Genomic DNA, 25,139 nt, shown 5'->3' with positions numbered 1-25,139 from the left:
ATGTTTGATGAGCAGAGTAAATAAATGATTTGAATGTTTTGACTAAATTTGATATGAAAATGTTTGAATCAGAAATGAAAGTGTACAGTTAAAAGTTTTGAATGTATTGGCAAAACCGACTCAAAGATTTATGAAAAGAATTAGTTATAATATCTCCTATTTTGCAAGTGAACTTGAAATATTTGATCAATGGACTGCATTAATGTTCCTTATTGGGCTTTGAGCTCATTCCTATTTGTTGATTACTTTTCAAGTACTCTTAGGTCGGGGAATGGTAATCATTAGGATTTTGCTTATGATGCTATTTTTGGACCTTGTTAGCTTATAAGTTTATGTTCATTTGGATTATTTGGTTTTTGGAAGCTATTTAGATATTGAACTTTTAATTTTTTTTATGATAGTTTGAAGTTGAGATTTTGGAGATTATGAAAATTTTGTTAGCACTTGAATTGTTTGAGTTTGCAATTTATTTGGATAATGGATTTTGGTTGATGAATGCTTAGTTTTAAAGTTAAATTTTGAAGATTTTAGAATTTTGTTCCGCTACTCTGAACAGGTATTTGGTAATTGGTAACTTCTAGTTACAAGATAATCGTTTGGGTCAGGTTACACTTTAAGCCTTCAGGTTTGAGGTGTGAAGTGATCGTCATGCCCTTAGAGTGGGTATTGAGTTGTAACAAAGTGGTATCAATGCACTAGGTTATGATCTTGATGAGAACTTGTTTAGTTTACCTTTGGGAATAGATGAGTGACACATTAGTTTAAGTTTCTATTTCATTTAGTCTGATTCATTTTATTCCCTACAATTCTGATTTGCTTATTTGGCTTTTTAGTGACTAATTTAGTTATACATGTTGCTTTATAAGACACCATGCCACCAAGGAGACCTACATCTTCCCAAAACAGTTAGGCTAATGATGATATACCTCATCCACATGAGGCTTTGCCTCCTATGAGTATTGAAGGGCTTTATAGATATTTAGGGACTTTGGATGGTTTGGTTGAGCATCAGGCCAGAGTTATTGGAAGTAATGGTTAAGGACAATCCTCATCTACTAGGGATAGCTCATTTGACGACTTTAAGAAGTTGGGTCCCTTTTATTTTTCTGGTACTTCATATCCAATAGAGGCAGAGGCTTGGATTTTGAAAATAGAGAAATTCTTTGATGTCATTGATTGTTTTGAGGAGCAAAAAGCCTCTTATGCAGCATTTATGTTAGACAAATAGGCAGACCATTGGTGGCACATGACTAGGAGGCTTTTGGAGGATCAGGGGCCTATTGTTGGGAATCAGCTTAGGGAGGCTTTTTATAAGAAGTACTTTCCTAACAGTGTTTGACGACAAAAGGTGGGAGAGTTTGTCTATTTGGAACAAAGGAATTTGATTGTGGCCCAGTATGAGGCTAAGTTTACCAAACTATCATGTTTTGCCCCACAGTTGATTGCTACAGAGAAGGAAAAAATATTAAAGTTTCAGGATGGACTGAAGTCTTATCTGAAGAATAAGATATCAATTCTGAAACTTAGTGTTTATTCAGATGTGGTAGACAGAGCCCTTATTGCAGAAAAGGACAATGAAGAGGTTCACCAGTATAGGGAACAACAAAGGAAGAGAAATAGAAATGATGGTGCTCATGTTAACCAAGCATAGAAAAAGTCTATTCCAAGTAGAAATCAGAATAAAAGAAAAGTAACACAAAATTTATATGGGATTTATCCTACTTGTGGTAAGAATCATGGGGGTATGTCATGCTATAGAGAGACATGAGCTTGCTATGGTTGTAGAAAATAGGGACATATGGTTTGGGATTGTCCAGAGAATAAGAAGTTTGTATTTGGGAAGCCTAATAAGGAGAATAAAGATGATAGACAAAAGCTTAGGGCTCAAGGGCAGGTATTTGCTATGACTCATAGAGATGCTCAGGCTACTTCTGATGTGGTGACAGGTACTCTTCGAATACACACCTTATTTGTTAGAGCCTTAATTGATCTTGGTTCAACACATTTTTTTGTTTCCATATCTTTTGTTGGTTTGTTAGGTATCCTGATTGATAGCATGAACTTTGATTTATTTGTTGCTACTCATTTAGGAGATTCTATTGTGGTTAATAAAATACTTAGAGATTGTTGTGTGATGATTGGGTATAGAGAGATGACAGTTGACTTAATACTTCTTGACCTTCAGGATTTTGATATGATTTTGGGGATGGATTGGTTAGCTCCATACCATGCATCTATTGATTGTTTTGGGAAAAGAGTGACATTTAGCATTCTTGGTCAGCCTGATTTTAGTTTTGAGCTGAAGCATGTGGACAAACCACTACGTATGATCTCAGCCTTGTGAGCTAGTTCTTTGCTCAGGAAAGGTTGTCAAGGCTTTTTGGCTTATGTTGTGAATGAGGAAAATGATTTAAAGTTGGAAGACATACCCATTGTAAGGGACTATCTTGATGCCTTTCCAAAGGATCTACCTGGCTTGCCACCAGAGAGAGAAGTGGATTTCACCATTGATTTGGCACCAGGGACAACTCCTATCTCTAAGGCCCCTTACAGGATGGCACCTATGGAGCTTAAGGAGTTGAAGATTCAACTTCAGGAGTTGTTAGATAAGGGCTTCATTAGGCCTAGTGTTTCACCTTGGGGAGCTCCTATTTTATTTGTAAAGAAGAATGATGGATCTATGAAACTCTACATTGATTATAGAGAGTTGAATAAGATGACGGTGAAGAACAAGTATCTCTTTCCTCGGATTGATGATTTGTTTGATCAACTTCAAGGTGCATGTGTGTTCTCTAAGATTAATCTTAGGTCTGGTTATCATCAGTTAAGGGTTAGAAGTGAAGATGTACCCAAGACTACTTTTTGAACTAGATATGGGCATTATGAGTTTTTGGTTATGCCTTTTAGTTTGATTAATGCACCTGCTACTTTTATGGACTTAATGAATAAGGTATTCAAGCCCTATATAGATTAGTTTGTGGTGGTTTTTATTGATGATATTTTGGTGTACTCAAAGAGTAGGGAGGAACATGAGCGCCATTTGAGTAATGTATTGCAAACTCTCAAAGATAAGCAATTGTATGCTAAACTAAAGAATTGTGAGTTGTGGTTAGACAAAGTCTCTTTCATTGGGCATGTGGTGACAAATGATGACATCTTTGTTGACCTTGGAAAGGTAGATGTTGTGTCAAATTGGACGAGACCTAATACTGTGATCGAGATTCGAAGTTTCTTAGGACTGGCTGGTTATTATAGGCAGTTTATTGAGAGGTTCTCTAAGATTGCCCTACCTCTGACCAGGTTGACTAGAAATGGGTTAAGTTTGAGTGGTCTAATGATTGTGAACGTAGTTTCCAAGAGTTAAAAAACAGATTGGTGACAACTCATATTTTGATTATCCCTTCAGGCTCAAGAGGGTTTGTGGTGTATAGTGATGCCTCTTGTCAAGGTTTGGGTTGTGTTCTTATGCAACATGGGAAAGTTGTAGCTTATGTTTCTAGACAGTTGAAGCCTTATGAACGAGATTATCCTACTCATAATTTGGAGTTAGCTGCAGTGGTTTTTGCACTTAAGATCTGGAGACATTTTCTTTTTGTGAAACTTGTGAGATATTCACAGATCATAAGAGTTTGAAGTATTTATTTTCCTAAAAGGAATTGAACATGAGACAGAGGAGGTGGATTGAACTACTTAAAGACTATAACTGCATTATTCAGTATCACCCAGGAAAGGCGAATGCTATGGCTGACGCCTTGAGCAGGAAATCTATTGGTTCCTTAGCAGCTATTAGAGGTTGTCAGAGGCAATTATTGGAAGATTTGAGAAGTTTACAAGTCCATATAAGAGTTTGGACTCGAGAGCTCTTGTGGCGAACTTTAGAGTGCAGCCATATTTGGTTGGAAGAATTAAGACCCTATAAAAGAATGATATGCAATTAGTGCAACTTATGGAGGACGTTAAGAGGGGTAGTAAGCCTGACTTTGTCTAATCAGATGATGGGATTTTGAGATTTGGGATTAGACTTTGTGTCCAGAAAGATGGAGATTTAAGGAGAGAGTTATTAGAGGAAGCTCATTGTTTTAAGTTTGCGATCCACCCAGGAGGGACGAAGATGTATAGAGATTTGAAGCAAAATTATTGGTGGCCAGGTATGAAGTGGGATATTGCAAGATTTGTGGCTCAATGTTTGGTGTGCCAACAGGTGAAAGCTGAACATTAATGACCAGCAGGATTATTACAACCACTTTCTATTCTTGAATGGAAATGGGAACATATTACCATGGACTTTGTGATAGGGTTACCAAGAACCTTATGGGGTAATAATGCTAGTTGAGTAATTGTGGATCGACTAACAAAGTCTGCTCATTTTCTGCCTATGAAAGTCAATTTTTCAATGGATCGTTTGGCTTCTCTTTATATTAAGGAGATTGTGAGAATGCATGGTGTACCTGTTTCTATAGCATTTGACAAAGATCCTCGTTTCTCTTATAGATTTTGGCATAGTTTACAGAAAACATTAGGTATTAAGTTGAGTTTTAGTATTATTTTTCATCCATAGACTGATGGTCAATCAGAGAGGGTAATTAAGGTCTTGGAAGATTTGTTGAGAGCTTGTGATTTGGACCTAAAAGGTAATTGGGATGATTATTTGCCCATAGTGGAGTTTGCCTATAATAATAGTTTTCAAGCTAGCATTGGGATGACACATTTTGAGGCGTTATATGGTAGGAGATATTGATATCCTGTTTGTTGGGATGATGTTGGAGAGAAAAAACTTTTGAGGCCTGAACTTGTGCAGTTGACTGTTGAAAAGGTTTCTTTAATTAAAGAAAGATTGAAAGCAGCATAAAGTAGACAGAAGAGTTATGCTGATAATTGTAGACGAGATTTGGAGTTTAAGGTAGGTGATCATGTTTTCTTAAAAGTTTCACCTATGAAGCCTATAATGAGATTTGGAAGAAAAAAGGAAACTCAGTCCTCGTTTTGTGGGACCATTTGAGGTATTAGAAAGAGCAGACACTTTGGCTTATAAAGTGGCCTTGCCCCCAAATCTATCTAAGATTCATAATGTATTTCATGTTTCAACTTTGAGAAAATATATTTATGATCCTTCTCATGTTGTGGAGTTGGAGCCTATTTAAATTTCTGAGGACTTGACCTATGAAGAGGTACCCGTTCAAATTGTGGATATGATGGATAATTAGGTACTACGACATGCTGTTGTCAAGTTGGTAAAGGTCCAGTGGAGTAATCATAGTATCCGAGAGGCCACTTGGGAGTTAGAAGAAGAGATGAGAGAAAAACATCCTCAATTATTTCAAGACTCATGTATGTTAAGTTTAAAGGACTAAACTTTTGTTGATGAGAGAATGATGTAACGCCCAATTGTTTTTTAGGGATAAGTTAGGAAAATATTAATAATAAAAAAATTAATTAATAAATAATAAAATATAATAAAATAAATAAAGGAAAACTAATTAATTAAATTGTTATTGGTTAAGAAGTTGGAAAATAATTTTGTGATTATAGTATCTTTTTGTTATGTTAGGGGGGAGTTAGATTATTGAAGCTAAACTCTTCAAGGTTTCTAAGTGCTTTTAAGGTAAGAGAAATTAATGCAGTTGTTTTTTTTTGGAAATTTTTTTTTTATATCCATCATTTGGAAACATTTTGAGTTATTATTCGTTTTATGCATGGATCAAATATGTTTTACATGAAAAGTATGTTAGAACCTTATATTTTGTTTACAATAGAGAAATGTGGAGATATTATGTTTTGCAAATTTGAATAATTGAAATAAGTGTTTGACCCTTGTCAATGGGATATAATAGTTGACATTTACATTTCTTGGTAGGGAATGTAATTGAGTTGAACTCCAGCCTCTAGGGGTTTGGTTAGAGGTTACTAGTACTAGTAGTGTTTGGTTCCGTCCACTTTAAAAGAACAATTTGAGGCTAGCCGTCCATTTGAAAAGTCCCACCTAATTGGGCATCATTTGATGTTTGATGACCAGAGTAAATAAATGATTTGAATGTTTTGACTAAATTTGATATGAAAATGATTGAATCAGAAATAAAAGTGTACAATTAAAAGTTTTGAATGTATTGACAAAACTAACTCAAAGGTTTATGAAAATAATTAGTTATAATATCTCCTATTTTGCAAGTGAACTTGAAATATTTGATCCATGGACTGTATTAATGTTCCTTATTGGGCTTTGAGTTCATTCCTATTTGTTGATTACTTTTCAGGTACCTTTAGTTCGGGCGAGGAGTGATGGTTAGGTTGGGAAATGGTCAACATTAAGATTTTGCTTAGGATGCTATTTTTGAACCTTGTTAGCTTTTAGGTTTATGTTCATTTGGATTATTTGGTTTTTGGAAGCTATTTAGATATTGAACTTTTAATTTTTTTTTTTATGATAGTTTGAAGTTGAGATTTTGGAGATTATGAAAATTTTGTTAGCACTTGAATTGTTTGAGTTTGCAATCTATTTGGATAATTGATGCTTAGTTTTAAAGTTAAGTTTTGAAGATTTTAGAATTTTGTTCCGCTACTCTGAATAGGTATTTAATAATTGGTAATTTTCAGTTACAAGATAATTGTTTGGGTCAAGTTACACTTTACGCCTTCGGGTTTGAGGTGTAAAATGACTGTCACGTTTTTAAAAGTGGGTCTTAGGGCGTGACAACTACTATTATTATTTGTCATCGTGGTCGTCAACTACTACTATTATTTGTCATTTACCACTACTATTGCTATTATTTATCTACTACTACTACTACTTCTATTATTTATTTGCTACTACTACTACTATTTGACTTTTAAAGTCAAGATACAGGATATTTTTCATTTTCAAGTCGTCCACTATTACTATTATTTGTCTATTAAAGTCAAGATGCAAGATATTTTTCATTTTCAAGTCTACTACTACTACTATTATTTCTCTTAAGATATTTTTCATTTTCAAGTCGTTTATTACTATTACTACTATTTGTTAAAGCCAAGATATAAGATACTACTACTACTATTATTATTTGTCTGAGATATTTTTCATTTTCAAGTTGGCAATGAATAACATTTAAGTGAAGATGGGACCATACTAAAAATTGAGGATCTTCCTTTTAGGTTGGAAAGGTGTAGACCTTTAACTTGTGAGTTTAATATAGTGTATAAAGTTGGTGGGAATTGAATTCACCAACGCAATTGGGCTTTTATTTGGGCCCTAAAATTTAGGCCTTGGGCCCCACAAATGTGATAGGTCTCACTGATTTATGTACTATCATATCATCATATCCCATAATGTCGTTGGAAATTATGGGTCTAGTTTGGAGGGCCCCCAGTTGATAATATTGAAATTAATACAACATCTTAATGAATGTAATCTCCACTCAACTATTACTACCTTTTTAATTTTAATAATTTTTCAAGTGAAAAAATAGTTGAAATTAGAGAAAAAGAAAAACCTATTTTCACAAATCCAAACTTGTACAAAGCTAAATAGACTTATATGAGTCATGTTTTCATATGTTAAACCACTAATAAATTCATAGGAATAAATTGATCTTTTAGATTATATTTGATTTGGGATAAATTTGAGACAGAGAAAATAAAAGGGAAAAATAAAAATAATAAATTATTTTTATGTATTATTTTTAATTTATTTTAACCCACTTTTATATATATATTATTAAATAATATAATTTTTTAACTAATTTTAATTATATTAAATTATTTTTCGTATGCTTATGTGGTAAAATCAAGTTTAAAAAAGATAATTTTTTGACTTTTTTTTAGTACTTTTTTAGAACCAAATATAGCATTAGGGTCTGAAATTTATTTTCAGTTTGAATTCGATTAGAGCCAATTAAAAATTATAAGCTTCAAGTTCATTTTTTCTTTTTATAAAGTTGAATAAAAGAGATTTCAGATATTCAACCATGAGAAAATTACAATGGCCCAGGGTGCGCATGAGTTAAAATTGGGCTTTAGATTTTCTCTTTTTTAAAGGTGCGATTAGGCCCATTCGGAACTATGTCCCAGTTCGGTCCATAACGGGTGAAGGCCGAAGCCCCTTTAATAAAATATTTCTTAAATATGTAACGACTGGAGTCCCTTGTTGATCCCACCTCTGGCGGCAATTCAGGTAACCATCTTCTTGTCTCTCGATTTTCGATTTCGAAACCCCAACCCTAGCTGCTACTATTTATTTATTTTTTTTTTTTGAATTTGAGAGTTGTAGGTATGTTAATTGAAGTTCTTTTTTTTTTTGCTTTTCCGTGACTGTGGAACTGGATTGTCGGTCGAAAGTGGGAAGATAATCTTTGATTATTTGAATTTTGTTGAATTTAGGGCTTATGTGGATCTGCGATTGCTTATGGTTTTTTAATAAGGATAGGATTTTGTTTAAATTTTCTTAAAATTTAGTTTACGGAGTAACTCTAGGTTTCGCAAATACAAAGACAATTTCTCTGTCCAATGGGTTTGTGGGTATGGCCGTAGGAGTGGGTTCTATGAAATGTGGGAGCGGATGGTATGTGCAGGGTGTTTGATGAAATGAGTGTGAGAATTTGGATTTAATTTTATAGGGTATGTGAGTTGATGCAATTGTGTATGGTTTTGAGTTGGGCCACAGTTCATTGTGAACCGTTCTGGCAAAGTATTTGGGGGATGCAAAGGATTGAAACAGAAACTTACGAGTATAATTGCTAAAGGAAAAGAAGGTGAATAATTCATAGCAATTTTTTTAAAGAAGAATGATTGAGTCATACATGATGATTTTTGTTTCCATATTTAGAAAAAGAACTCCCCTAAAAAAAAGTGTGAATAAACTCTCTATCATTGTGGTCTAAGAGCATAATAGGAATGCAAGAGTGCAAAATTGGAATGCAAGAAGTTTCCAGCATGCAATTAAACTCTGGATTTATATTCTTATGAACTCTTATCATTATAGTTTTCATCGATGTATTAGGCAGGTCTCGATATACAAGGAGTACTATTTTTTTTTTTCACTTTTATGTTATCCCATTTTGGCTGTTGGTTGCTAAATATATACTTCTTGCATACTTGGGTTGTTCCCCCATTGTTTAGCACTTATTAATGTGAACTCTTATTTTTATGTAAAAAATAGATAAATCTGTGGGAACTTATCTTTTATTTAATTTGCGATTGACTAGTTCTTGTCATAGATCAGAAGGGGAAGTTATTGTGAATAGAAGATGAACAGCTCTTCTGCAGGACCCTCCTCAAAACCTAGAGCTGGGTCATCTCAGCCATCAGATTCTTCTTTTAAACGCAAGAGAGGAGTCTTTCAAAAAGACTGTAAGTAAAGACTTTTCTTATGCGGATTTTCTTAGATGCTTGATGTTTACATCCTTTTCTAATTTGTTTATTTTTTTTGTTTGCCACAGTACAACATATGATGTATGGTTTTGGAGATGATGCTAATGTAAGTGGCACTCTCTCTATATAATTTCTTTTTTCTTTTTTTTCCTTTCCTGAAAAATCTTATTCTTTTAGGCTATCCCTGGTTCCTGAAAAGTTTTGAGGAAAGGATAATGCAAAGGAAAAATAGAAAAAAAGAAATAAGTAAGAAAAATAATAAATTTTTTCTCTTCTTTGGTCGTTCATGAAAAAGTTAAGAGTTGAAAATGAACTTTGCCAAATCTTTCCCATATCATTTTAAGGAAAATGAGGAGGAAGCTTTTTTAGAATTTTTCCTCATATTTTCCTTAGTTTTTTTTTTCTCCTTATCTTTTCTGATGGTATCCATACATAAGAAATTTAACCTTTTCTTAATACTCTCCGAAACCAAATATACGCTTAATGAAACAAGTTTCTTGGTTTTAAACATTAATAAACACAATTATTTGGTTTGTTGTATTCTGTAATCATTAGAAGTGTTTTCTTGTAAGTTTTCAATGGTTTATTTATTTATTTAATCAATTCCTTATTCCTAATTTGATTATAATGAGTCAGAATTCAAATTTGAATTACCAACTATTAATATTTAGTGGGATCATTATCATGGCTGGTTTTATCATTTCTTTTCAGATTTAATTTATCAACATTTTGGAGATACAATTTTTGTTGTGCTGAACTGATTTACTTTTTCACGAGTTAACACGGTTTTCTTGTTGCATGATCGTGCTTCTAAGTTCCTCCACAGGCATTTAAATAAACTATGATCTAAAAAATTATATAACAAAGTATTATCATCAGTATGGTCTCTTTGTTTCAAGTGTACATGCTATTGGGAAAGGCCCCCCACCAGCACAAGCCACCACCCTACTCCAAGCTGGCTTCTTGTCCCAGTTTCCTTTGATGCTTAAATACACTAGCATTGTGGACAATTTGTGATGCATTTATTTTAGGTTTACCAAAGAGGAAAGCCTTGCTGATTCTGTGAATTCCACCTTTTTAGTTTGGGAAGTGGGCACACCAGAGTTAACATATTGATCCATGTAGCATTCTTGCTAGAATTACTATTATTTATTCTCCAATATGGACCTCTAGGAATTGATGCAGCATATTTGGAAGGATGGACCCCAAAACAAGGGCTGATGATCTTAGTTTTTCTTGGAAGTAGTTCCCCCCACTCCATTACACACACAAGAACAAAAGCAACTACACTGGATATACATGACACTCGTATCAGTATTTATGTGTTTTCATGAATGCCTTTTCAGACATCATGGACTGCTCTTTTATCTGCCGGTTTTCTGTCAAAACAAAGTTCACATGTATTCCCAATTATATTTCCAGTGCCCCTCATTGCTTAATGACTGTTTACATTAATTAGCTAATTAAGGTGATTGATATGTTGCTGTTTATGTTGTTTAGTTGATCTCTTAAGGTTTATATTCAAATTCCTTGTGTTTAGGTAAGTCTAATTTTATTTGTAAATTCCTTATGTTACATTTATCAGCCACTTCCAGAAACTGTGGCACTGTTGGAGGACATTGTTGTGGAGTATGTTACGGATTTGGTGAGCCAAACATTTCTTTATTTTTCTTGTGTGGCTCTGTACATGCATCTGCCATGAAGGGGAGAAGAATACTATTCATAACCATATATGTAATCTTCTTACACAGGTGCACAAGGCCCAGGAGACTGCATCAAAGAGGGGAAAGCTCTTAACTGAGGACTTCTTATTTTTAATGAGAAAGGTACCTTAGCCAGGGATGTTCTTTGAGAGTTTTACCTTTTCGAGAAATGACATTCATGATGTTGGTAATTGCTTCTGGTTCTAACTTCTCAATAGACCGATAACCCTCCCATTCATTGGCCATGCAGGACTTGCCAAAACTCAATCGATGTACAGAGCTGTTGTCTATGAATGAGGAGTTGAAACAAGCTAGGAAGGCTTTTGACGTAGATGAAGAGAAGTTGGCAACAATGGAGTAGAATCGGAGAAGATTAAGAACTGACATTTTATTTTAGCCTTGAAATCCTGTGGTTTGATGTCTGAGACATACATATTCCAAACCAGTGGCTGTAAAATTCCTTTTAATATTGTAAAAGCCATTTTTAAAGAGAGACCCGCGCTTATCTGAAAAGAATTAAGATTTGCATGAACTTCCTCAAATCCAGCAGGAATAAAATAAGGTGTAACTACCACTGGATAATTGCCTGACACTGATGAATACTATTGTGTTCAGTGGGACATTAATGTTAATACTAGAAATTCCTAGCTGCCCATGGAAGATTGAAGTCATGACACAACCTCTGAATAAAGATGGACCAGTCTTGAGTTTGTGTGGACGAATGATGATCGTGGTTATGCTGGGGGTGTAATCAGTCGAGGTAAACATGAGGTGAATACAACTGGAGTTCTTTGAAAAAATAGGAACAAAATACAACTAAATATTGGCTCTCAAATACGCATAAAAATTTAATGGACTAGTTCAATTATTGGTTTATAGCGAAAATGTAGCATCTTTCTGTGTGTGTATATATATATAGATATATATGATATGACCCAGAAGCACGTAAAGGCTTACAATTTGTTATATAATTAATTGGTAGAACTTGGTAAGGAAACAAATGAGTAACTATACCTCACATGGGTCAAAAATAGTATGCAAAAAGCGCCTACACACAGCAGGATTACAGCGTAGACTTCCCTAAGTAGAACGTGCTACTTCTTTCAAAATAAAAAAGGGTGGAAACTACTTGAAAAAGAAAGGAAAAATCGAAGAGAAAAGAAAAAGCCGCAAGGCAGCCTGAAGGTTTGTATAACCTCATCATGTTACAAGGGGGAAACCTATGTCCACTAACCAAGAATTTCCTGGATTTTTGTCTTCTGTTCTTCTGTCAGTGATGAAGGGAATAGAACCTCAAATGTGACATAGAGATCCCCTTTCTTTGTGCTAAAATGCAATGGCATCCCTTCCCCTTTAAACTTCCTCACTTCCTTAGGCTTAGTGATTCCCTGATCAATGAATAGTCTGGTTAGCACATAATAAGTTCATGTCATGAGAAGGCTGTTTGAAAATTTGTTCATGCTCACCTTTGACCCAATGTTTACGAGATGTTCATCAAGGTGTTTAATGGTTTTCTCAAAGCCAACAAGAGCCTGAACCTGAAAGAAAAAACACAAAGATCCAGAAATCAGCTCTAAAACAAATACACTTAAAATAAGGGGAAGACAAGAGGGTTGGAGAGGTGTAAAGAAACATGTCCATATGGTGTTCCATCATACTAGCTATAATCTGTTCATAATTAGTAGATACATTGGACCAGATATGCAAATAAACTGCATGAAAAAACCAACAATTTGTTTAATGGAAGGACAAAAGACGTCGTAACAAAAATCTCAAGGTATGTTGTTAATCACACTAGCTACAAGCCTACAACTACTAAAACAAAACTAACCCCTCCTTTCCTTTCTTCTTTTTGGCCAAATCACTAATACACTTCAAGTAAAATCCTTGAAGTCAACACCTTGGGGTTGGCTACATCCCTACTTCCCCACCATTCAGCCACAGATAAAAGAGGTTTAAAAGCAAAAGTTTAGATCTCTGTGGTAGGCAAATAGGCCTAGGCCAAAAAACTGCAGAATATGTTCCAGCATATGGTACTCAGTGAGAAAATGTTACTTTTAGAGTATGTAACAAAGACTTGGATATGAGTGTTGGTTCATGCCTAACATTGCAGCCCAAAAGTAAAATTAGTTGTCTGCTCAAAAAAAAAATAAAGCTGTAACAATAGGTGTCTTCAGCACAATATAGTGAAAAAACCTATATATAGTAGCTCAATTATGAACAACTATATATAGCTGTAATAAAAGATGTATTCAACAAGTGCAGAGTATGAATGTTGTCTGCCATTATGAAAAGATGTACATTGAGCTCAATCTAGTGAAAGAAAAGTTCAGCAACCTAACTTGAAGGAATTTGGAGTAAACATGCTGGTCTTGGATACATCACAAATATTGAGTGGCTGTCTAGCAGTGTGAACTCGGGACTACAGTAAACAATGTGCAGAGTATGAAAGTAAATTTAAATGATAGTTACCAGTGTTATAGTAACGGTTGTATGCAAGTCATTGCCTTCCCTTCTGAACTGATCATGGGGGGCTGTCCGAATACGGAACTGCACCAAATGTGGTAGTTGCTGTCAGTGCACAGTTCAAATTAGTAAGCATGGTTACAAAGCCAAAGTTGAAGATCAAACCTTCAGGTCTCCAGGTTCTCCATCTACTATAGGTTCACCATCATCATAGAAAACCACCTCCTGTAAAACGCATGGAAAATCTGATCTAAAAATCCCAAAACTTAAAAGAATAATATACTGGAGAACAGCAAACAAGTAGAGAAAACACTCTGCTTTCTAACGACTTAGAGATTATTATTTAAATACTGTCCAAGAGAAGGAAAAAAGTTAACCAATCATTTCTAGTGTTCAAGAAACACAGAATACCATTATATTTTGTGGGCCAAAGCCATCAATATACCATCTTTAGGCAACATGCCAAATTTGCTTTATTGCAAAATGTGATAACAATCTACAGTTTTCCTTGGTCCTCTGAAGCTTGACTAGTGAGTTTCTGTGTCATTAAAAAAATGCATTTTCCCCTGAATGTTTGGCAGAATAAAAGAACTGCTCTAGGTACATTTTTCAAGTTCCCAAAACCTTTACACTGCTGGCAAAGGAGTGACATATGTTAAGAGTAAAAAAACATCTAGTAGCTCTACATAAAAGTATTGAGTATGACATGAGAAACAGAACTGGGGAGGTGAAATGGGGAATTAGTTTAGAGATTGCTAAAAGCTTGGTAGGAGCTTTGTCAGAAGAGAAAAGTCTTGGAAATGTATAGCAAACCTCAATGGATCACTTTATTGGTAAGGAAACACTGGATTCAGAAGAAGGCCACCTAAAATTTCAAAGATCTGTCTCCCAATTTAAGCTGAATACACAAGTAGTATTCCCATTTATGCAACCATACAAAATAAGCTTTCAGTGTTGAAATGCAAGATAAAAATTAAGACAGAAATGAAATCATTTTGCACCAATATAGTATTGGAGCTTTATAAATCAGAGGATGAGGAGAATCTACATTTTAACTATTCTCCATCTTGAAAACATATCAAAAGCAGAATTCATTAGCCATCACAATCCAAAACTCACAGGCATGTGGAATATGGTCTTTTGTGCAATTTTTTAATGGCACACAAATGAAACAATGGCAAATAACAATGGAATTCATTAACAATCACAGTTCAAAACTCACAGGCATGTAGAATATGATCTTTAGTGCAATTCTGTAATGGCACACAAATGAAACAATGGCAAATAACAATATTGCTACACATGCAGGAAGTTGGACATTGCAATTAAGAATAGAAGGCATAAAGCTTACTTGCCCATCCTGCATCCCTTTCTCAATATCGACAGTGATGAAATACCCCTCCCTTTCATACTTCACATTTGGACATTGCTCACAGACCTGAATGATAATAGTAAAGGATGCAATAGAGTGAGTGCCACAAATATGTACAGTATTGAATAATAATGAGGATGGAAAGGAGGAGCCAAAAAAAGGGCTGCACAATGTTTAATCCTTTTAAAAATAAATAACTCATAAGAATTTCTGTTACAGAACTGCTTGAGAGGTGGAATACCTGCTCTGTCATCTGCTGGAACATCCCTGGACCAATTTGCTTGTGATAGACTTCATTCCGACAGTTACAGCGTCTCTTACCTGGGGCTGGCTTTAAAACATTTTTCTCCCTCCAAACCTAATGAATTAACATAAAAGATCACACAAATGAAGAAATCATAAAATCAATTTCTCTCATGCGAAGATAACAAAAAAACAAGAAGAAACACTGGCCCTAATTAATGTAACTCATAATAGTGTGATTCTATAATCTGCAAGTAGACTTAACAAAGATAAGACGGTAATAAAATATGCAACAAGAAAACATAACCCAACAAGGTTATTTATAGGCTTCAAGTAGATTCCTAAAAATTAATTATTATGATGCAAGTAGTGACTAATACTTGTGAGCTCTTCCAATCCATGCCAAGCTATAGGCCTTAGCAGCAATATAAGCTCACAGTTACAAATAATAAGGCCTTGTTTGGTAACTGTTCTTGAAACTGAAAAATTGTTTTTGACAATAGTTTTTGAAAACTGTTCTTTAATGTTTTATAGAAAAAATGTCTGTTTAGGAATCTAAAATATTTTAAACCTGTTTTTTATGTTTTTAAATATGTTTTAAAAATAAATTTTATATGTAGTGTTTTATTTTTAATCATTATTCATATTTGTATGGTTATTTTTTAAAATAACCTTTAGAAAACAAGTAAAAACTGAAAACAACTAAAATATGTTCTTTAAAAATACTTTGTTTTCTGTTTTAAGAACAAAAAACTGTTGTTTTCTACTTGTCAAACATGTTTTTTTAATTTTTTTTGTTCAATAAAATAGAAAACTGTTTTTAAAAACAGTTACGAACCATGACCTAAATAGTACTTTTTCCTTAGGGAGTTGGTAGAAATTTATAAATTCTCAGTCAAGACATGACTTTTACCTTTAAGGAACCCCCCATGTACAAATCTTCTAGTGTTGCATCCAATTCAACAATTACATCATCACCTCTTACAATTCTCTCTTCCTCCTCGGCTGGACCTCCACCAAAGAAACTAGAAAAACCTTCAGCTTGTTAGCAGCATCCAAGATTATTAAACTAAACTTCACAAGAAGTTGAAACATGTTATCACAACTGTATAAGAAAGTGAGACTGCCAACTAAAATGTTATGGCAGTCAAATAGATATGTGCCTAAAAGCAGAGCTGGACTCATCAATTTCACCACAAAGAAAAAGGGCTAAAAGCAAAAATAAAGCAGGTTTTGATAGGAAAATATAGGGAAAAAGTAAAGTGATAATAGATCAAAATAGAGATATTAAAATAAATGCAAAAAGATAAATAAATAAAATATATATACACACATACACATGGTAAAAGAGACATAAATATGCAAGTTTTAGTAAAAATGTCTTATAAAATGTTGAAACTTCCAAAAAATAAAAGATGACCAATAAAACCTATAAAAAAATAAAAAATGACCCATAAAGACAAATTTTTATCACATTCCCTTCTGCTTTAGAATAATATACTTTGTCTTAGTAATATGGATGCAACGGAGAATAAAGTAGATATAAATTTAAACAAACCATCTCGATCCTTAATTATATAAATATTTTTGTTTTTTAGTCCAAGCATCAGTACCCACTATTGAGACCTTCTAAGTGGAGTCTCCATGGCATAAAAATCTGGTAATTCAAAAGATCCAATGCCTAGACACATACCTATTCCCAACATCCGACATATACACCTAAGCCCATGTTGTATAGGCACCCAGTTACAATAACTATCATTACTGATATAATAGCCACATCAATGGTTTGGAAAAATCCCATGCTGGGACTAGGAATAAGATAATGTTTCTGCAATACAATTAACTTTCTTACATCCATAACCATAGCTACCCAAATCTTTTTTGATAATAACAATTATAGAACAGGAGAAACTGTCCAGTGCTTTTCATGATATCATTTCTATAATATGGTACCATCATCCATTCACGTTGTGTCAGCTTACGATAGGCAGGTTGATTATCAAGACAAGGAAAAAAAATTTAAGTTATTTTATTATAGAAAAATGCTTAATTTTGTTTCCACAACAAAGAGTAAAAATCTCATTAATATTCAAAGCCACTACACTCTTTCCTCTATTGCCTACAACAAATCTCCTACAATGAGTTATCTCTTTCTCCCTTTTTGGAGAATCCCCGACAATGTGTGCCTTAATTTCAAGAAACATAAATTAAACATTTCAAATATTCAATGAGAACTAGTTGTATTGGTTCTTTTTTTTCCTTTCTCCAATAATAGGTGTTAAAAGTCATCAAAATAATTAGATGTGGTGGGTAGAGAAACAAATGAACTAGGAAGATTACTCTCACTAGATAGGTGTAGCAAACAACTATTGCCTACAATGAGAGCTCTTTTTCTCCCTTTTTGGAGAAACTCCAACAATGTGCACCTTAATTTCAAGAAACATAAATTAAACATTTCAAATGAGCAATGAGAACTAGTTGTATTAGTTTTTTTTTTCCTATCTACAATAATAGGTTTTAAGAGTCATTCAAATAATTTGATGCAGTGGATAGAGAAACAAATGAACTAGGAAGATTACTCTCACTAAATAGATGTTGCTAATGACAATTTGCAGGTCATTTTAGATAGAAAAAGGGAAGCTGCTTGGGTTTGAGAATCATCACATAAAAGGGAATCTTAAAGTTTTATTATAATTTGAATTCAACTGATAATGTGGCACATCGTGAGTCAACCATGTGACAGTTATGGAGGCATTAGATACTTTCTCAAGAGGATAGATGATGAATTCCCAAAATTACTTTGACAAGACAAATAACCTGGTTAAACGGATATTTGTAATGCTTTGCAGGAAACTGTTGAAGGAAATACAGACTATTAGAACCAAATATAATCCCATCTTATTAATTTGAAGACCACCTAGGAATTCCCTAATCCTTGGTTTCATTCTTTTAGAAAGGAAACCATCCTCAAGCTTCTTCCTTTTCCTTCCCTCATTCCTTCCAATAACCAAACAAGGCCCTAAGTTTGCCTTTTCACTGCCAAAGAATAACTATTCATCATAATTAAGGTTTCAATAAGCACAAATAGGAGGGACCACCACTTACGAGCTAAATATGTCTTGAATGTTCATTCCACCGCCACCTCTGCCACCACTTGCGGCATGCTGTTTAAGCCCCTCTTCACCGTATCTATCGTAAATATTCCTCTTCTCGTTGTCCGAAAGCACCTCATAAGCTATCAATCAACCAGCCGTATTAAATTAATTCAAACCTCCAAAAAATACAGTCAAATAAACCATCAAACAACCAAGGACTCCAACAAAAAAAAAAATTAAAATTCACCATTGTTAATCTCGGCAAATTTCTTATTAGCCTCCTCATTTCCCTGATTCTTATCGGGATGGTACTTCAACGCCAGCTTCCTGTACGCCCTCTTGATCTGTTCATCCGAAGCACCTTTTGGAACTTGCAAAACATCATAATAGCTCTTTCTGCGACATTTCAAAATCAGCTCATTCAATCATGAATCACACACCAAAATTCATCACAGAAAAGAAAGAGAACCTGTGTTATCTCACCCTGCAATGGAGGTGATGGCAGACGCTAAACCACACAACAGGAAGAGTAGAATCGCTATTCTTCGATTCGCCATGAAGTGGATCAAAAGACGGTGAGAGAGCGAGTCTCTCAATGTAGAAATCTTAGGGTTCGTGATCAGATCTAGGGTATATGTGGAGTCTCTGCGGTTCTCTTAGGGTTAGGGTTGTATCTGTCTCTCTCTCCTCGCTTCTCCGTCTTTCTTCTTCTTCTCCCTCTCCAAACGGTTCGCAACGAGAGCGGTGAAACCAGGCAATAGAGGAGTGAGGCTTAATACGTCATCAACGACTCGGAGTCTAATTCTTCGCTACGTGGTCATCTTAAAACTGACCAATCAGAGGAGGTTTTCTCGTTGTCCTTTCCAATGGTTATGTCCCACGTGTCCTCAGCGTGTAGTCGAGGCAATTGATATTGCCAAGGGAATCTTTGCTATGTACAAGGCAAAAGCAAAAAAGGTCGAGTCATGGGTCTGGGCTTAGAAATGGGCCGTTTTACCAAATTGTTGTGTTTGGGCTGCCGAAGTGCAACGGTTTGGTCCATGGTTGGCGATTAGAAATCCTATCCTTTCTCCTACGTATGAGTGCTTTATCATAGACTAAAAAATATTATTCAAATATTAGAAAATTGTCTTTTTATTCAAGAAATTTGGTGTATCTTAAGTGAATTATATAGTGCATTTTTTGATATATTTTCTTTTATTTTTTTACTTTTAAAACTAAAAGTTTTATACAAAATATAGGAATTTGTATATAAAAAGTAAGTACTACCTTTATGAACTTGAAAACATATTTTAAAATTTAAGAAAGTAAAAAAAATTCATTTTCATAATTTTTAAAAAATTTGAAAAGAATTTTTAAAAAACATAAAATAAGGTCATGTTTGGTAACTATTTTTTAAAACGATTCTGAAAAATAGTTTTTAAAAACTATTCTTTTATGTTTTGTAAAATAAAAGTTTGTTTGAGAACTTGAAATGTTTTTAACTCATTTTAGTATTTTTTAAATATGTTTTAAAAATAATTTTTATATCTAGAGTTTTATTTTTAATCATTATGTTTGTATGATTATTTAAAAGAAATCTTGAGAACATAAAATATAAAACAATTTTCTGAATATCAAAGGTGTTTTTCAATTTTTTTTTTTGTTTTAAAAGACAAAAAACAGTTCTAAAAAATAGTTGCTAAATAAAACCTAATTTTTTATTTTTTTGTAAAAGAGTTCCTGAATTTTGTATAAAAAAATTATTTTAAAAATAAACAACATAATATCCAAGAAGCTGGACTTAATCTTAGCTGTGTTTTAAAGCCAAAATTACTTGAAAGTTACTTGGTTAGACTATGTGGTGGACTGACCGGCCGGTTCTGGTCTGGGTTGGCAGGGGCAAGCCCACTGCATTGGGCTGCTTGAAGCAATACAAGATATGATGGATTAGAGCTTGAACCTGAGGCCGTCAAATGGACGATCGAGGAAAACACCATCAGACAACTAATGCTATATTCTTAATATCTGCAGAATAATAAATAAAATAATATAATTCATTTAAAAAATATATAATAATAAATATATAGAAATATAATAGCATTTCTCTTTCATTTTCAATATATATTTTCAGATTTAAATATCATACTTATTTTATTTAATGGAATTTAAAATATTAATGCATTTTTATTTATCTATAATTTAATTTGATAATTTTAAAATAAAAAAATAAATATTATTAGTTATATATATATATATATATATATATATATATATATATATATATATATATATATATATATATTATAATTATTTTTAATCTTAATAATATAAAAATAATATATTTATACGTTACCACTCTATATTTTAACCAACCATTGTTTAACCATCAAATCTTAATCGTTAATTGATAATTTTTTCGATTCAACCATTGGTTTAGCTTTTAAAATATTATAAAATTCTATAAATATTATTTGTGTCCAAATTAATCTCGGTACATCGAATCGGAACTTTATAATCTTTATTCTCAAATTCAACAACTTCAATTTATATATATTTTCTTTAGAGAAAGTTTGTTGTTCTATTCTTCAATCATATTTGTATGAAAATCCTCTGCAAACCTTGAGGTGGATTTAAATTTGTTAAACCACATTTTTTTTCCTTTCTCTTTTATTTTATCACACTAGGCATTATTAATTTGCTTTCTTTATTTAAATTTCAAATGTTACTTAATAATTTGGAAAAAAATATCAAATAGGGAGGGTAATGTATCACTTACATCCCAACCTTGTCTCGTTTATTTATATCTATTTCAATTCCTATTCAAAAGGAAAAAATAAAGGGAGAATTATCTTTTGAGGGTAGATGGACCCCTAAATTAATAAAAGGTCCATATAACTCCTTAAATTGAGTTGAAGGATATGAAATAGTAATAGACAAATATACCCTTAAGAACACATATAAAATATTTTATAAAATTAAGTTAAATAATTTTTTTTCAATAATTTTTTTTTCAAAAATACTAAATTAAATAAAAGTAGTTTTCAAAAATATTAAATTAAATAATTTTTTTTCAAAAAAATTAAATTAAATTAAAGTATTTAAAAAAAATATTAAATTAATTTTTTTAAAAAAAAATTAAATTAAATAAATTTATTTAAAAAAAATTAAATTAAATAAAAGTATTTTTAAAAATATTAAATTACATAAAAAGTATTTTTTTTAAATATTAAATTAAATAAAAATATTTTTCAAAAATATTAATTTTTTTTCTCAAAATCAACAAATGACATTTTTGAAAATACTGAAGGATGATATCCTTCAACTCAATTTTCATACTTTCATTAGGTCTTAAGCTCAATTTAAAGAGTTATATGGACCTTTTATTAATTTGGGGGGCCATCTACCCCCAAAACATAATTCTCCCAAAAATAAATCTAATGGGATGGGCTTGAGTATAGGAAATTTCTTTATTTAAATTTCAAATGTTACTTTATAATTTGAAAAAATTATCAAATAGGGAGGGTGATGTATCACTTACATCCCAACCTTGTTTCGTTTATTTATATATATTTAAATTCATGTTCAAAAGGAAAAAATAAATCGGATGGGATGGGCTTGAGTATAGGAAATTTTCATAGTCATCTCATCCCCTATTTAAAATTTTGGAACTTTTTTTTTTTTTTTTTAAATTTTAAATTTTATTAAAAATAAATATTTTATTTATTATCCCCACAACCGCTAAAGGTAGCTGGAGCCGGGTTTTTTTCGAGGTTCTTTCTTCTCTACTTCCACTGCCACAGCCTTACTAGATAGGGGCTTTTTTTATAGATTTAGAGGTGAGTAAGGGGGTGGAGCTTGAAGAGCGAAGCGAGCCACGCTAGCCTATAAAGTTTTTCAGCAGCAAGGTACGGTCGGTCAACTATCTGTAAGCACAACTATTGAATCAGTTCTTGGTGGAAGGTTTAATGGAAATGACTCCGGTACTATTGAATCTGCTGGTATAGAATCGCTTGTTAGTGGGATTTGCGAGTGCGTCTTTTGATTAGAGTAGGGGTCACAAGAGAGCAGAGCGTACCGTCCTGCCATAGTGGCAAGTCTGTTTATAGTCGCAACTGTTGTGATGGTCAACAAGGTTGAAACTTCCAGGAAAAAACTTCGAATTGGGAGGGCGATCCTCCCGGTGAACTAATTGACCGTAGTTAAAAAGTTGAAAATGGAAAAAAAAAAAATTACTGAAAATAATATATAATCTTGGTAGTGTGTGACGGGACCAACTAAAGTTAACGAATTAGTATTTCCTCTAGTGGACCTGAGGAGACTCGAACTGGTGACCATTAGGGAGCATACCCAAGGTCGGACCAACTAAGCTACCCCTCAAGGTTAGGAGACAAAGTTGTACTTGAATCCATCCCAGATTTTTAAAAACCTTTCGAAAACATGGGATTTTGCAGGAGTAGTAGCTTTTTTTTTTTTTTTTAATGATTCCTATGACACCTATATTTCCTTGCAAATCAATTTATATACAAAAAACCAAACCACAATAATTATTCAAATCTTGAAGTTAGCTTACCGATCGGTGAATCAGACGAAGGTTCTATTCGATAGTTGATTTAGCACAATCTTGTCTTAAGCCCTTCTTTCAATTGCACGATATGTGATATTTTCTCTTATCATTACTTTCATGGTTTTCTATTCGACATTCTTATTATATTAGAAAGCTTCGGCGTCCAGTCTCCTGTTTTGGATCGCATCTCGCAAAATCAAATCTACTGGCAAAATCTCTCATTCCTCTTGGACTTTTTTTCTTAGTCAAACAAACCACTTTAAGCAAACAACTTAGGAAGACTTCTTGGCATCGGTCTCTCTTTCTCTATATATTTCTTCAAGGCGGGGAAGATAACCTGTTGTTAATGATTTCAGTGCCAATGGTTTTTTTTTAGTAAATCTAACTATTTATATTTGGATTATGGTTCCAATTCAACTACCTAGTAGTTAAGCAAGGTAGTCTTAGGCGAATGGAGACAAAGAGAAAAGCAGGTGCATCTTAGATGAAAAAAAAATAACTAATTCAATTTCACTAGCACTGGATTATTGAAAGCTTTCCTAATCTTGACCAATGGATACGAGATCACTGGATATTCCAACTGGTTGAGTTGATATGTGTAATTATAAATCCTCAACTAAAGGTACCTAATCTACTGATTTACTCTTACTATTTCTTCTATCCAATCTCTCATGTCAAAAGGACCAATGACAATGAAGGAGGAGAATGAGGAGGAGTAGATGCTAGCTTTCATTGAAGTAGGGGCAGAATCGAATGATTGTGAGATAGACAATTATCAATAACCCACCTATTTGTCCAGAAACGCACTAACTTCCCATCACCAAGAATCTATCTTATTCATAATGGAAGAACTTGCATAGTATCTCAATTTCATTAAATCCTTCTCATTAAAGACAAGGTAGGGTGGGTACATAAAAAACCTATCTCATTACCAACCCCACCTTTAAGAGTCATTTCTTTAAGTTTCCAAGTTTTCAAAAACCATACAAAATATAAAAGTTCAAGTATATCTTACTTTTAAGTTAAATATATTCTTACTTTGCCTTTTCTCCATGTATTTATTTATTATTATTATTATAAATTACCTGTCAAGATAAGAATAATATTAATACTAATACATATAAATAATATAATAATTATTTTAAAAAACAATTGTTTCATTAATTATTATTTTAAAATATATATAAATAATTTATCTAATAATATGTAACAATTTTATAAACTATTGTCTCATTCTTGTAATTGAAAAATAAAATTATTATATTTTTTATTATATAGATTTCATAAATTTTGAATTGTATAACTTTACAATATAACTATTAAGAAAATATTATAATAAAAAATTTTGTTTTGATAAGAATTAAAAAACAAAATTAAAACATGTCATAATGTATCCTAATTTTAATGCACTTATGTTGTAAGTTCAATGCACAACTTGTTGTAACAAACCTAATAGCATTAGAAGTGTTGTTTATCCTCATGTATTAGTTTTTATATCAATAGATCATCCTAATAAATTAATATTACATATCAAATGCATTCTTATTAGCAATAATTTTTAAAATAAAATTCGTCAACCTTATAAATAATAATATTAATAATAATAAAGAAATCATCTAAAAGTGTATTGTTTGAAAAATATGAAAAATATGGATGAATTAAGAACTTGAAAAAGTGGTTTCATAGGGAGTATATTTTGAAAAAAATAATCCTCAAATCATGTACTAAAACAGTAACTTTCCAAAAATACTCTACAACCGGTTGAAAGTGATAATGTAGATAACATAATGTACCACCTTATTTATCAGTCACTACCACTTTAACTTCTACATCAAATATACTACTGAAAATAATAACATTATTTTTACCTAAAACTAAAAGTAATAACGTGCGTAACTAAAAGTACCACTATTAATATCATAATGTATTAACCTATTTAGTTTTTTATTGTCATTGTTATGGTTTTGATTGTGATTATTAAGTAATATGTCAAAAAATGCACATAATGTAATTTACAAAAAACATTATTTATTAAAAAAATAATAATGATTTAAATTTTTAATTAAAGAAAAATTTGTTTTTTTTTTACATATTTAATAAAAAATTAGGTTATTTATTTATTTAAATATCAATATAATGCGATGAGAATTGTGATTTTATATTAAAAAATTTAATGCAAGCACTTTTAAAATTTTAATTTTAACTACATTCAAATATTGTTTTTAAAATTAAATACTCTTAAAGAATGAGCATTACTAATTTTTTGTAGAATGAAATTAAAGGTAAGTTAATATTTTTTTTATATTACTTTTCTATTTTTATTATTATTTTTTTAAAATTAGTTTCAACACATGTAAATAGTGTTTTTT

General features: G+C 32.4%; 2 protein-coding genes across 11 annotated transcripts; one reads left to right on the top strand and one right to left on the bottom strand.

The window, feature by feature from the left end:
- Positions 1–8,042: 8,042 nt before the first annotated feature.
- Positions 8,043–11,538, top strand: LOC100246965 (transcription initiation factor TFIID subunit 13). 10 transcript variants are annotated; one of them, XM_003632360.4, is made up of 6 exons: positions 8,043–8,146; positions 9,177–9,321; positions 9,411–9,448; positions 10,928–10,987; positions 11,094–11,168; positions 11,296–11,538. In XM_003632360.4, exons 2-6 carry the CDS (start codon positions 9,219–9,221, stop codon positions 11,404–11,406), a joined length of 387 nt encoding a protein of 128 aa, XP_003632408.1. In that variant the 5' UTR covers positions 8,043–8,146; positions 9,177–9,218; the 3' UTR covers positions 11,407–11,538. The 10 variants fall into 10 exon arrangements, with proteins under 10 accessions (XP_003632408.1, XP_059593877.1, XP_059593879.1 ...); XM_002275250.4 differs by having other exon boundaries at positions 8,055–8,146; positions 9,194–9,321; XM_059737892.1 differs by having other exon boundaries at positions 8,068–8,146; positions 9,189–9,321.
- A 453-nt stretch (positions 11,539–11,991) lies between these two features.
- LOC100252105 (dnaJ protein ERDJ3B) lies at positions 11,992–19,038 on the bottom strand. The gene is made up of 10 exons (XM_002275185.4): positions 18,708–19,038; positions 18,472–18,620; positions 18,235–18,364; positions 16,040–16,151; positions 15,125–15,241; positions 14,863–14,949; positions 13,677–13,736; positions 13,518–13,595; positions 12,512–12,583; positions 11,992–12,433 (listed from the first exon to the last, which is right to left on the bottom strand). The coding sequence occupies exons 1-10, from the start codon at positions 18,779–18,781 to the stop codon at positions 12,275–12,277; spliced, it is 1,038 nt and encodes a 345-aa protein (XP_002275221.1). The 5' UTR covers positions 18,782–19,038; the 3' UTR covers positions 11,992–12,274.
- Positions 19,039–25,139: the final 6,101 nt, after the last annotated feature.

The sequence above is a fragment of the Vitis vinifera genome, chromosome 7 (assembly GCF_030704535.1).
Source record: "Vitis vinifera cultivar Pinot Noir 40024 chromosome 7, ASM3070453v1".
In the NCBI taxonomy this organism is placed as follows: domain Eukaryota; kingdom Viridiplantae; phylum Streptophyta; class Magnoliopsida; order Vitales; family Vitaceae; genus Vitis; species Vitis vinifera.
This window is presented reverse-complemented; position numbering and strand designations above follow the sequence as displayed.

Bases quoted from the DNA above. Each gene is read 5' to 3' on its own strand.
- LOC100246965 (XM_003632360.4), top strand. From the start codon at position 9,219: ATGAACAGCTCTTCTGCAGGACCCTCCTCAAAACCTAGAGCTGGGTCA. The intron at 9,449-10,927 runs GTAAGTGGCACT...TACATTTATCAG, and splicing joins GTTTTGGAGATGATGCTAAT to CCACTTCCAGAAACTGTGGC. The intron at 10,988-11,093 runs GTGAGCCAAACA...CTTCTTACACAG, and splicing joins TGGAGTATGTTACGGATTTG to GTGCACAAGGCCCAGGAGAC.
- LOC100252105 (XM_002275185.4), bottom strand. From the start codon at position 18,781: ATGGCGAATCGAAGAATAGCGATTCTACTCTTCCTGTTGTGTGGTTTA. The intron at 16,152-18,234 runs GTAAGTGGTGGT...AGGTTTTTCTAG, and splicing joins ATTCAAGACATATTTAGCTC to TTTCTTTGGTGGAGGTCCAG. The intron at 13,596-13,676 runs GTTTGATCTTCA...CATTTGGTGCAG, and splicing joins GAGAACCTGGAGACCTGAAG to TTCCGTATTCGGACAGCCCC.